Source organism: Phascolarctos cinereus, unplaced genomic scaffold, assembly GCF_003287225.1.
Source record: "Phascolarctos cinereus isolate Bilbo 61053 unplaced genomic scaffold, phaCin_HiC Scaffold_7;HRSCAF=346, whole genome shotgun sequence".
Classification (NCBI taxonomy): Eukaryota; Metazoa; Chordata; class Mammalia; order Diprotodontia; family Phascolarctidae; genus Phascolarctos; species Phascolarctos cinereus.
The window spans coordinates 20,476,892-20,490,198 of record NW_027556180.1 but is presented as its reverse complement, the minus strand read 5'-3'; the positions used below and the strand labels follow the sequence as shown (position 1 = coordinate 20,490,198).

The 13,307-nt window shown below is 44.4% G+C and overlaps 1 protein-coding gene across 9 annotated transcripts in view; it reads right to left on the bottom strand.

The window, feature by feature from the left end:
* Positions 1-13,307, bottom strand: part of SCHIP1 (schwannomin interacting protein 1) — a 652,642-nt gene that overhangs the window by 69,828 nt on the left and 569,507 nt on the right. Inside the window, exon 1 of one of the 9 annotated variants that reach the window (XM_020988866.2) lies at positions 11,582-11,845. The exons of the other annotated variants lie outside the window; for them this stretch is intronic. Coding sequence (XP_020844525.1) covers positions 11,582-11,611 — 30 coding nt within the window. The 5' untranslated portion in view covers positions 11,612-11,845. Of the gene's footprint in view, positions 1-11,581; positions 11,846-13,307 lie in introns of those variants that run through there. 9 annotated transcript variants of the gene reach the window in all.

Genomic DNA, 13,307 nt, shown 5'->3' with positions numbered 1-13,307 from the left:
GGATTTATTGCAATCCAGCTGTTGCATTTCTTTCCCTTCCCCCATCATCATCCTTTTCCAGGAGGAAGCAGGCAGATTCTTTAAAGTCTGGTTTCTGTTAGCACGGATGTTGTTTTTAATCACTGGGGTCGGAGTCTGGATCATGAGAGCCCTAGGGCTGCTCTGAGTATGGGTGAGGGCTTGGGCCAGCCCTATCCCTGTCTGTGGAGCTAAGTCCATCAGAGATTCTGTTTTGTCATTGTCAGCATGTGTCTAGTTCGTGGTGTGTTGCTTGGTGCTAGATTATATACCTGCTTTTATTTTTAAACCTTTTCTTTGGGTTACAGCATGCGAATACATTTTTCCATGTCTTATCATGAGATGATAGGTTTGGAAGTAGGAGGGGTCTCAGGGCTATGTAGTCCAACTTTTCGCTGTATAGATGGGAACCTGAAGGCTCCAGATGTTTAACTATCTTGCCTAAGGTAACCTGGGCAACACATGGCCGAGTCCGCATTTCATGCAAGATCCTGTAAGTGTGTCTTTTCCCAAAAGCCAGACGCACACCTTCACAATTCCAAACAACAAAATAAGAATGACTAATAGGCAGTTTCTGACCTCACAAACTGTGAAAACCTGGGAACATTTTTCTTTTTTTTAAAATCAGAATTGAAATACAAATGCTATTTCTACAGAATAAAATGAAGAATGCTTTATTAGAAGTTGTATTAAAAGAGTGTGTTATCACATGCACCATATGGGCCAATAACGTGAAATGTCACACAAGCAGGGCTCAAATAATAGCATTAACTGGTTCTGTGAAAACATGCTGTTGGGTGACATGATGTAGTTAGGTCCATGGAAACAATGCTATAGAATGGGTGAGGTGCCAAACAGAGGCTGCCACTGGGTTTGGTTCTAATGTGATGAAGTCACTGAAAAACACGGCAATCAATTACAATCTACCGAATAACTGATTTCCTAAGTACCCACCATGTGCCAGGCTCTAGAGGTGCCAAGACAGGAATGAAAGTGTCCATGTAGCTTACATCCTACAGTGGAACACAAGTATATACCAGGAATAGGGACCAGACCTGTGGTATTCAGAACTCCCAGGAAGGGAAACTCCTTCTACCAGCACAAGCTGCTGCCTCATCTACAACTTCTAGTCTCGGAGAGTTGCACAGAACATTGAGAGGGTAAGCGATTTCCCCAAGTGATTTCATACAGTCACTATGTATCAGGGGTAGGACTAGAACTCAGATCTTTTGGGGTTTGTCACTGCCTCTTTCTTTCTTTCTTTCTTTCTTTCTTTCTTTCTTTCTTTCTTTCTTTCTTCCTTCCTTCCTTCCTTCCTTCCTTCCTTCCTTCCTTCTTTCTTTCTTTCTTTCTTTCTTTCTTTCTTTCTTTCTTTCTTTCTTTCTTTCTTTCTTTCTTTCTTTCATCAATTTTTATTTTTCAACAATCACTTCCATAAGCTTTTGAGTTTTAAATTTTCTCCCCCTCCCTCCCCACCTCCCTTCCCAAGATGGCATGCAATCTGATATAGGCTCTACATATACATTCCTATTAAACATATTTTCACATTAGTCGTGTTGTAAAGAAGAATTAGAACCAATAGGAGAAACCACAAGAAAGAAGAAACAAAACAAAACAGAGGAGAAAAAAAAAAGAGCAAATAGTATGCTTCAATCTGCATTCAAACTCCATAGTTCTTTCTCTGGATGTGAATAGCATTTTTCATCATGAGACTTTTGGAGGTGTCTTAGATCCTTGTATTGCTGAGAAGGGCTAAGTCTATCAAAGTTAGTCATCGAACAGTGTGGCTGTTACTGTATACAACATTCTCCCGGTTCTGCTCACTTCACTTGGCATCAGCCCATACAAGTCTTTCCAGGTTTTTCTGAAGTCTGCCTGCTCATTATTTCTTTTTTCTTTTTTAATTTGGTTAGGCAATGGGGTTAAGTGACTTGCCCAGCGTCACAGAGCTAGTAAGTGTTATGTGACTGAGGCTGGATTTGAACTCAGGTCCTCCTGAATTCAGGGCCAGCGCTCTATCCACTGCTCTATACTCATTACTTCTTAAAGGACAATAGTATTCCATTTCATCAATATACCACAACTTGTTCAGCCATTCCCCAATTGATGGACATCCCCTCAATTTCCAATTCTTTGCCACCACAAAAAGAGCTGCTGCAAATATTTTTGTACACTTGGCTCCTTTTTCCATTTGTATGATCTCTTTGGGATACAACCTCAGAAGTGCTATTGCTGGGTCAAAGGGTATGCATATTTTTATAGCCCTTTGGGTTTATGTCACTGCCTCTTTCTATATGAAACAGATACAGAATAAATGCAAGGAATTTGGGATCAAAGCCCCAGCATTTGGGCAGATCAGGAAAAACCTTATGTGGAAGGCACTAAGCTTTAATGAAAATGATGAATTCTAGGAGGCAGAGGAGTGAGTGGCAGACATGGGGAGCATTCAGTGGAAGACCATGGAGATGGTGTCTTTTGTGGGGGATACTAAAAATATCAGTTTGGATCAATGTATACGTGTGTGTATGTGTGTGTGTGTGTGTGTGTGTGTGTGTGTGTGTGTGAGAGAGAGAGAGAGAGAGAGAGAGAGAGAGAGAGAGAAACAGGTTCTAAGCCTAGGATGGGAGCTTATAGTCAGGCTGTGAAGGGCTTTAAGTGCCTGATGTATTTAATAAATTTGAACCTATAGTGCGCAGGGAGCCACTGGCTTTTAGCAGGTAAACATTTTGTGAAGGATGCCTACAATATTCCATTTAGTTTTTTCACTATCAAAGATGACTGTGGGAATAAAATGGGCAGGATCTGAAATAACTTGAGTATGATGCCTTATGTGAATGTCGGGATAACACAGATATACAGAAAGAAGGGCCTGAGAAAGGAGCCATCTCTGGCTTGGCATCTCAAATAGTCTCTCCCTCCCCTCCCCCCTCTTTATTTTTAACCATTGCAGTCTGGGTGTATTCTTGTCAGCAGGCAGCCAAAAGGACCTAGGGTGTCCTGCTCTAAATTAAACTGGTGTCATCACACTCGACCCAGTTTTTCCATCTGTGACCTAGTTTGCAGACCTCTGATTCATTTGCTAACTCTGAGCACCACATTTCAATCATCAATTTAGAAAATGTTAAGTTCCTCCCCTGCCCCCTCAGAGAGTGATTAGTTATTCACAGAATTTTAAAGGTGGAGGGGACCCTGGAGGCCAGCCACTCCGTTCCATTCCTCCCAAAGGATTCTCGCTTTAGCACCAGCCCGTGATCATCCAGGCCCTACCTGAAACTCTCCAGCGAGGGGACCCTCTGTCTCCTGGGGCGGCTTTCACCCTGGGCTCCTGGTTCTTTCTACTTCTGGGGCTGGCCTTTCAAATACTTGAAGACAGTTATCGTGTCTCCCCAAATCTCCTCTTTTCTGCTCCCTTTGAGCAGTCCCCACATAAAATGGACTCAAGGCCGGCTTAGCTGTCCTCACCTGGAAACCCTCAGCGTCTTAATGTTCTTCCTCTGGGGGCACGGAGTCTGGTCAGGGCAGAGACCTACCTTAGATACTCTTGGAACATTCTGACATTCTTGGGAAATTAAGTGAATCAAGCAAAGAAACTCTGAGAATAGCCAGAAGTAGCTTTAGAAAGAAATATAGCTAGGAAGGCCAGCATCCTGATGGATGAATGACGGTCTAAGGACGTTAGTGAGGTCACCTGATCTGACCCCCTCATTTAAAATGAGAATCCCAGGGATAGGAAGCAGTACAGTCAGGATCTCAACCTGGGTTTCCCACCCTTAGATCCTGTGTCTTTTTCACCATGCCACATTGCCCCATTTGTATGTTGGCAAAAAGCCCTCCTCGGTGAATATCTACAAGCTTTTCCAGGCAATTCATTGGTAAACCAGCTGATTGTCAATGCCCCAGTTTTGCTACAAAGCCTTACTGTCCTGCCTAGTGTGCTGGCACTGGCCAAGGACCAAAGCAGCTCACACCAGGAAAGTGCCTGGGGGCTGTTTCGGGAGCATCTCTCCCGGTGGGGTTTGGAATTCCAGGCAGCCCCTTCAAGGCCGAGCAGAGCAGGCCTCCCGGAGCCTGGTAAACACCCGGAAGAGAGAAAAGGAATGGTTCACAGCCCATTCCCCACACTCACTCAGCCACTAGCCAAGGGCTAGTTGTGCGCCAGAATACTGTGGGCGTTGAAAACCACAATAAACAAAAACAATCATGGCTGAGGGCGAGGGGAAAGGGATAGCATTAGAGAATGATTTTAAGACACGTGGGTCCAAAGCTAACTTTGGGAAAACGACAGACTTCTTAAAAATGTAAAATGTGCCCTTCCCCCCAAGCTTCCGGAGTGATGTTATTTTTTTAAGGTAGGAGATTATTTGGGAGAGATAGCCTCTTAAAAAGTGCTCTTCCCTGAAGAGATTGGCTCTATTCCAAGAGTGGAGAACGGAGGTCGATAGCTGCGTCTCTTAACACAGCTCCCACCGTAAACGACACGTCCCTCAGTAACCCCCTCATCTCTAATACATTCCTAAGGGCTGGGGGTGGGGAAATAAGAAGCAAGCCAGACCCCAAACTCAATGAGTCAGGGGCTCTAACATACTCTGAATCACCCAGGTTACACTGGAATTATTCTCTGCTCTCTCCTCAACAACAGGAGTTAGAGAAAAATGCTGGAAGCCAAGAGAGGACCTCAACCTGTCTCCTCTGTCCTCAAGGCTAACACCTGAGCCCAGGCTTGTATGACTATAATAATATTTATATTTTGCCCATCTTCTCTCGCTTGATGCATATAACAACCCGGTGAGCTCTGTGCTTTACAGATGAGGAAACTGAGGCAGAAAAGGATTGAGTGAGTTGCCCAGGGTCACACAGCAAGTAAATGTGAGAGGCAGGTCCTCGGCTCCATCCACTGAGCCACCCACCCTGCTGCCAAGGCAACCTCTGACCACTACTCTCTGCCCTTTGTAATCTATCCTTCACGCTGCTGCCGTTAAAATAATCTTTGAAGTGAGCTAGGCACTTTCTTGTCACGGCATCCTTTTGATAAAAAGAAAAGAAAACAAAAAAAACCATCAGTGGCTCCCTATTGCTCCAAAGCAAAGTTCAAGTCCCGCCCCCCCATCCCAGCTTTTGAGGCCCTCCACAATCTGGTCCTGCCTCACCTTTCCAGCTGTAATTCCTCTTTCTCCCTTCTTCAAACGATCCTGTCCCTTCTCCTCTCCCATGCCTAGGATCCCTTTTGCTCTTTGTACCTCAGAATCCTAAAGCTGGGGCTATAAGAGATCTTAGAAGGCTTCTCATTCAATGTCCTCACTTTGTAAATGAGGAAATGCAGTGACTTGTCCAAGGTCCCCCAGATACCCCTACCAAGCATCGAGGTGGAATCTGAAGCCAGAGCCTCTGATTCCAAAGCCATTTCTCTTATAGAATCCCTAGTGCCAAAGCTCATTGAAAATGCTGCCTTCTCCAGGAAGCCTCCTCAGATGCCCTGGCTCAGGAATCACTTCCCCCAGTCCCAGCCAGTCTAAGGTCATGCCCTTCTGCACTCACATAGCGCTCTGTTTTGGACTCTCTACTACACTGTACACTTGATTCACTCCCAGCTGGACTTCTGCACCTTGCCCCTTCTGCCCTCCTACCTCCCTTTCCAGATCCCTATTATGGGTTGTCTTACTGCATTAGAATGTGAGCTCCTTGGGGGGATGGACTGTCTTGCTTAAATTTGTATACATAGCACTTTGCATAGTGCACGGTACGTAATGAGCATGTAATAATCTCTCTCTCTCTCTCTCTCTCTCTCTCTCTCTCTCTCTCTCTCTCTCTCTCTCTCTCTCTCCCTTCCTCCTTCTCCCTCTCTCCCTCTCTCTCTTTCTCTCCTTTCTTTCCCTGTCTTCTCTTTTTCCATCTACCCACCCACCCACCCATCCATCCACACGTCCAAATTAGACAGTAAACTTCACATGGAGAAGGAGATGGTACCTTATCTAAGCTTACTATTTCCTCCAGTGCCTAGCATAGCCTCTTGTTTGCAATAAGTTTAGCATGGGTGAGGCACTGAGGTTTAGCAGCTAAGATGGCAAATCTCAGCCTTCACCTTCAAGCAGTTAACCAACAAACATTTATTAAGCACCTGCTGTATGCCAGGAGCTAGGCTCCATGCTAGAGAGAAGCAGTCCCTGGCTTCAAGGAGCAGATTCCCCAGGAGGACATAACATGAACATATGTCAGAATGAGCATGAACTGAACAGGGTGGACAGGAGGTTAGCCTGGAGGGGAGTCCAGTGGATTCCTTCTCCATCAAACCTCTACAACCATTAGACTCTCCTCCCTGCCAAGGCCTCCCTGGCATCCCCCTTCTCTATTCCCCAGCTGTCACCTACTCTTAACCTGCCTACACTGTGGTTAGACCCTTATTACTCTGTGGCTCTCTTCCAACTTTGCCTCCCACTCCCCACCCCCAACAGGGAGGGGTCATGTTCTACCTCACATTGAAGCGATTCCCTAGTGGGCCTCGGCCTCTCCTGCCTGCATATATTGGCATATACCATCCTCTTCTCCTAGACCACTCCCTTCACTTTGCCTATTGGCCTCTGACCCACTTCTTCCAGACCCAGCTCCGCCATCAAGCACATGGCCTTCCTCTGAACAACTCTATCATTTGGTTTGTACTTTTCTTGTGGCATTTGCCAGGTCTGGCCTTGTATTAGAGATGTTTAGCACCTTGCTTCATCTTCGGGGCTCGATGGTGAGCTCCAAGGACCAGGTTTTATACAACTTCGCATCTTCACTGTGTCCTACAAATGCATAAATACTGAAGAAATATGTATTGAATGAATGATCTGATCAGCCAACAATTTTGTGCTCCACAAAAAGCACTGGACAGACCTATAAGGGATGTAAAAATGCAGAAGGCAAGCTCTTAGTGCTGAGGAGATGGCCAGTCTGATACCAGAGGGCTTAAAACAGCCCTCCCACCACTCTGCATTCATTTACAAAGAAATGCTGTGGGTTCATCCCAACTAAGACTTCAGTGGTCCAAGTGATGGCCTCTGAATCTGGTCAAAAGTCACAATGCCAGGCCCAGTTTGCTAAACGCTCCTGTAACGAGCCAGAGCTGCAGCCAAGAGGAGGGTGCCTTTTCCCTTCCATATCCCAGACCACCCGGATCCCACCCCCAACCTTCCTAACAATAAATAAACCCTTTCCTCTTCCTTCTTGACCGGATGGTATTGTCCCTCACGTCACTCCCTTTCCAGGAGGAACCCAGAATCCTCATCCCACTCCAACTCTTCCCTACTTTCCAATGTCAGGAGGCCAGTTCCCTGCATGCTCCCTGTCCTGCTGGAGTAGATACACTCTAAGAACCCTTAGGCCCTCCCCTTTCCCCTCCATCACACCAACAGAACCTCTGGGCCTTTCTTACCAAGTTTAGTTGAACCCCCTCCCCCCAGATGAATAGTCTTCCTCAGCAGAGTGTGAATTCCTTGAGAACAGACTGTCTTACTTTTCCATTGGCATTCCCAGTTCTTAAGAATGCTTTAAATATTTGTACCCTGCTGAAAATTCTCCCCAGATCTAAAAACACATTATGTTTACTATTTTTAAAAGATTTTTAGATATTAATTTTTTTATTTTTAAATCAATAAGTAATTTAGGACTAATATTAAGTTTCTAGGCCTGGCATCTGCTCGGTATTTCAGGTGCCAAGTTTCCCTCCCCTTTTACAATTTATTTTATATTTATCAATTAACAATATTTAAGGTTTTTAAAATATATATTTTCCCTTAGTGAAGCAGAGATTCCATTCTGAGGTACATGGTTTTGCTATTGTTGAACATCTGGAATACTCCTGCCACTGGTAATATTAATCGCCTTCTGGATACATTTAATAAATCCTTTTTCACTAATTTATTCACTCATTCATTCACCACAGAAGAGGTGTACAGGTGACATTTGCTTTGAGCCCGTTTTAAACTTGGCTCCTTTTTGGGCTCTATCTTACAGTCAAAGTTTAATCTTTTAGGAAAGGGGAGGGAGAGAAAGGGTAGGAAAGATCCTCTTGTGGACCTCTGAAGTTTTACTAGTTAAACATTTTAGAACATAAAGATATGCTATGACAAATAATCAGACACATATAACAGATTTAGTACAATGGGAAAAAATTACGGATTTGGAATCAAGGCCCCTGAGCTTGAAACTTGACCTACCATAGATTTGCTATCTGTGTGCCCTTGGACAAATAACTCTGTGAACCTCAATTTCCCTAACTGTAAGAAAAAGGAGGGGTAGACTATATAGATGATCTCTGAGGCCCCAAGTTGCTCTAAATCTGATCCTAGTAAAACAGATGCATAAAACCCAAACCCCACAACAGGCCATCTGCAGTTTCTCACATTCTAGGGATGTCACTCCTACATCAACAGGCATATTCATATCACCTGGCAACATCAACACAAGAAGACTGACCATATCACATATTTTTATATACTTGAGGAGAGAAAGTTTTGCATTAAAGAGAGATGTTCTCCCTTTATTTCTGTCATTGAGTGTGGGCCATACATGGGTACCTGTGGAAGACAGCTTGAAAATGGACTAGCCTGTAGTCAGGGCATGCTGGGCTTGAAGTTAGGAGACTTGAGTTTGAGCCTCTATTATGTTATTTAAAAGATGTGTGCCCTTCATCCCTCTGGGCCTCAGTTTCTTCATCTGTCAAATGAGAATAATGACGCTGAAACAACAACTTGATGGAGACAGAACTAGAAATGTGCTGGAAAGAAATGTGAATTATTGAAACTAATACTAATGAAAGTGTTTTTGTTGTTAAGCCAAGGGATTTGGCAGTCTTTTATTTTTAGAGATTAAAGCCCACATCAAAACCATCCCACCCAACTTACAGCAATCAAGTACCTAGTGGGTTAAATACAGCAGAATCAAAGACAAAACAAAAGTGGTTACTGCCCTCAAGAAGCTTATAGTCTGCTCAGTGAGAATCAGTATGGAAATAGATAAATACATGCATAATAATTGGAGAAGGGATAGCTAGGGTGCTATTAATTTGGGGGAGGATGAGGAATGGATTCTAACATTCCCATAGGAGTCGGCGCGTGAGCTGAGTCTTGAAAGAAGCTAAGGATTCTGAGAAGGTGATGAAGGCTCGGGAAGGAGGGACTGTCTCTGCAAAGAAACAGAGTTAAGAGTCAGAAAGAAGAGGTCAGGCAATGGCCAGTTCCACTGGAATGCAGAGTTCAGGAAGGGGAGTAACGTAAAACCAGGAGAGTTTGAAAGGCATCAAACCTCAGATCTCACAGCTGACTAAGGCAACCTCACCTGGCCTCACCAAAGGCTTAGGAAAGTAGCCCTTCCCTAACCCCGGCCACCCATGGCCTCTGCTTTGACTGTAAGGCCTGGAGTTTTGAGATGAATTTGTATTTTCCTTCAAGGTTAATAAGCTTCCCCTACCACACCCCCACCCTGCTCTATGTACCCAAACAGCAGAGTGGTTTCTAAAAGCAACTCCCTTTGCATGACAGTTCAAACTGAAGAACATCATTAAGATGTCGAATCCAATGTCTGTAATGACCCACTTATGCATTTATTTTTCTTGGGAAGGGCTGATCGGCACTATTAAAGGGACTGTGTTAATGGCCAAGCTGGAGTTCCTGAAGACTAAAGCCATTAGGATGGTCTAATCACTTCCCATCACTCAGCCCTACTGGCCGAGAACAATGGGCATGCTCTCCCACTAACCCCCCAACTCCCATGGGTGGGTCTGGAGGAACCACCATTGCCATTAGGGTGTTACAGAGCAATAAATCAACTCAACCAGCATTTATTTACTAAGAACTGTGCCAAGCACTGTGCTGGGCAGAGGGATGGAAGGGTGAAACCGACCTGGTCTTCAGGGGGCCTGTTACTGAGCCTTAACTGTATGTGACCTTGGGTAATTCACTTAAATCTCCTTGGGCCTCAGTTTCCTCATCTGTTAAAAGGGTGGCCTCTGAAGACCATTCCAGCTCTTGAGTTATGATCCTATCATCTCCCAAATTTGGAAACAATGATGCTAAATCAGCGTCAATATTTAAAAAAAAAACCAACTAGCAACCACACATTTCTTTAATACTTCAAGGTTTTCAAAAGCTTTTATTCCTAACAGCTTTATGAGGTGGGCTGCATTATGACTCCTGTTTTATTGACAGGGAAACTGAACTCAGAGACATTAAGGGACTTGTCCATGGTCACAAGATGGTGGTAGTGCCAGAATTTGAATCTGGGTTCTTCCTGATTTCAAGCCCAGTGCACTTCTCCATTAACATGATCCCTACACAATGAAAATGGAGAAAATGGATTTCCTATGGCAAGGATAGGATTATAAATCCAGGCGTTTCAGCCTCACCCTCTTTGGGGATTCCTCCCTCCCTCTCACTCCCATCCAACTCAACGAATGCATGATAAATGTAACAAACTGACAAAATCCCAAATGCTAGAACCATCACTCGGAAGACAGAATAGCTTTCTTCATCTCCAGGATCTCCACAGAAGGGAGGACCCCCTGCCACACATCTTGTCAAACATCCCTCCTGCACCTGAAACCCCATCTCCTGAAAGAAACACCTGCTCGTCTCAAGTAACAGGTCCCACGGAAGAAGGCACAGCCCAAGTTATGGAATTACACACTTCGTGTCTGGGTAACACTCTGTCAACTGAAATCATACCCCCACCAGTCAAATGCCAGCACCTGCTTGGCAGTGCAGCCAGCTGTTTAATACCGGCATTAAAAAATAAAAATGAAAACCCAGCTTAGCTTGTTATCTGTAATCACTGCACTGTTCAGGCTACTGTAAGAATCCAGGAAATCCAGAAGGAATGGCTAAGAACTGAGACCAAGCTTTACAAAAGAAACTGACTCCAACTCGTTTCATAACTCCAAACATCAAGCTAACATGGGCACCAGCCGCGAATCTACTTTAAAAAAGGGCTAGTTTGCGTAGGGTTCTGAAGCCTAAGATTTCCTGCTACGTTTATTCCCGTTTCAAGGCGACATCCTTGTTTAAAAAATAAAAGGAGCCCGGAGAAACACACAGATGCAACTTGAGACAAGTACAAGAACATAGAATGCAAAGCAGGGATCATTTTGTAAATGCCTCGTTTCAATTATTGGCCCCTCTCCCTGTAATTAGCAAAGATTTGACGAAAAACGCCGGGGGTGGACCCATTCCCACACTGAACCCAAGAAAGAAAGGCCATACATTTTGGCGTTATATAATGCTGAACAGAATATTTTTCCTTCTGTACCCCCTTCCCTGAAATTCAATTACATTTAAAGTCCCCCCCCCCCCGCACATAGAATGTGCAGAAACCGATTACCTCTGTGGATTTCGCAAACACTTTAAAGGCCAAAGAAGCAGTATTTTCTGCTACATTACTCCCAGAAAACCTAATTACAATTCAGGGGTTGTTAGGCTAGAAAGGAGGAAGCAGAGGACTGCAAAATCCCTGGGAAAACGGCGCAAAGGGGCCAACCTGCTGCTCTTGAAAAAGGCAGGCAGGCCTCTCCTCCAGAGGATGCTCGCCCTCTTACCTGATAGGAGCAGTTTTCCTGGTGTACCATCTCAGTGCATCATAGAGGGCAGACGCCAAGGCGGAGGAAGGGCTTCGGGAGCTGGGCAGTGAGTGGGTGCGCCGAGCATCCACTGAAGGGAGGACGGAGGAGAGCGAGACAGCGAGCCTTCCCGCAGGTTAAAATGGATGCTGATTCTGCTGCTCAGACTGCCGCAATGGTACTGCCTGCCTTCCCCAAGAGCAGAGCTCGAGCCGAGCAGAGCTCGAGCCGAGCTGAGCACAGCCGAGCCGAGCTGAGCACAGCCGAGCCGAGCTGAGGCGAGGCGCTCTCCCCGGGAAACCAGCAACGAAGCTTTAATAACAAGAGCCAGGGCTGTGCTGGGGGAGGGGGCTCACTCATCACTGGCACAATCAGCCAATTATATTATAGGCACAAAGGAAGGGATCAGGCCCGGGCTGCTGTGACCTTCGGGTGCTTTATGAAGGCAGCCAACTAATGTGGAAATGTGCTAGTCCTCATTAAAGGGAAGAAAAAAGGCCAAATCAAAGAGACCCATAGGCACCTCCCTGCTGTCACGGACCATTTTGACCTCCAGTGTCATCCTATTGGAATGAAACAGTTGTCCATAAAATGTCATTCACAAAAAGATGTCTCAAATAAATTTCTTTTTTAAGTTTTAGCATATGGGGAAAAAAAAACCATTCTGGATTTGGTCCCACAGAGATAAGTATTATGGGTAGCGGTGTTTTAAAAACTGCTATAAGCTCTTTCAAAGCCAAGAGCCCTGATATGTCTGTACTCATAAAATACTATTTTGCAATTTATTAAATTCCTGCTTGCATTTGGGCTTTTGTTTTTATAACAGTAAATAGCTACTGGGCTTTCCTTACCCAAATTACAGTGGTAATTATTCCATTGGATGAAAATAACTGTAGTGCGTTCATTTTTCAATATGCAAATTCTTCTAACTCAAGCTTTGGGGGACTACAGCTTTTTAGATCTATGTTTGCTCATTTGGAAACTGGAAAATGCCACATGAGGAACCATGTTTCTCTGGACCTTGAAATAGCTAACAATTATACCTAAAAGGTTCTGCTAAAAGAAAAAGCCAGTAACTAAGGCAGAGTGATCTGGGCCTTTCCCCAGGGCACTGAATTTAGAGGGAATGGACAGCATTTGCCATCTTTACATAGTTACAAACAATCGGGCTTGGCATCTAGGTAACAAAAGTAATTAGTGAAGATAGGAAGTCCCTTCCCTGCCCTGCCCTGCCTTACTGGCCTCTTATTTCCCCTGCAAAATATGCAATATCATGATCCAGACAGCCATAAAAGACAATACAAGTTTTTCCACATTTCCACAACACATCTGTGGAAATATATTCTACCTGACTCCCCCACCCCTCCACAAAGACAGTCAATTTCTAAAACATTTTAATCTCATTTATTTGATGAAGAAAACAACTAGACCTAAAATCTCCTGAAGCTGAGAAAAGAACAGTTTCTTGAAAAATGAAGGTAAATTAAATAGACCATTCTTCAATTTTCTCACAGCACCAAAGACATTTCCTTAGTCGAACTTTATTCACAGTGTTGACCCATAGTGGGTGCTCAGTTTTTGTGGACTGATTGATTAATAGACTCCCCTCACCCCCCACCATTCTTCAAAAAGGATATTCTCTGTAAGATGTCTTTACTGAACAAAAATGTCCAGAAATGACCTATCTTACTGTCAAGAGAAACTG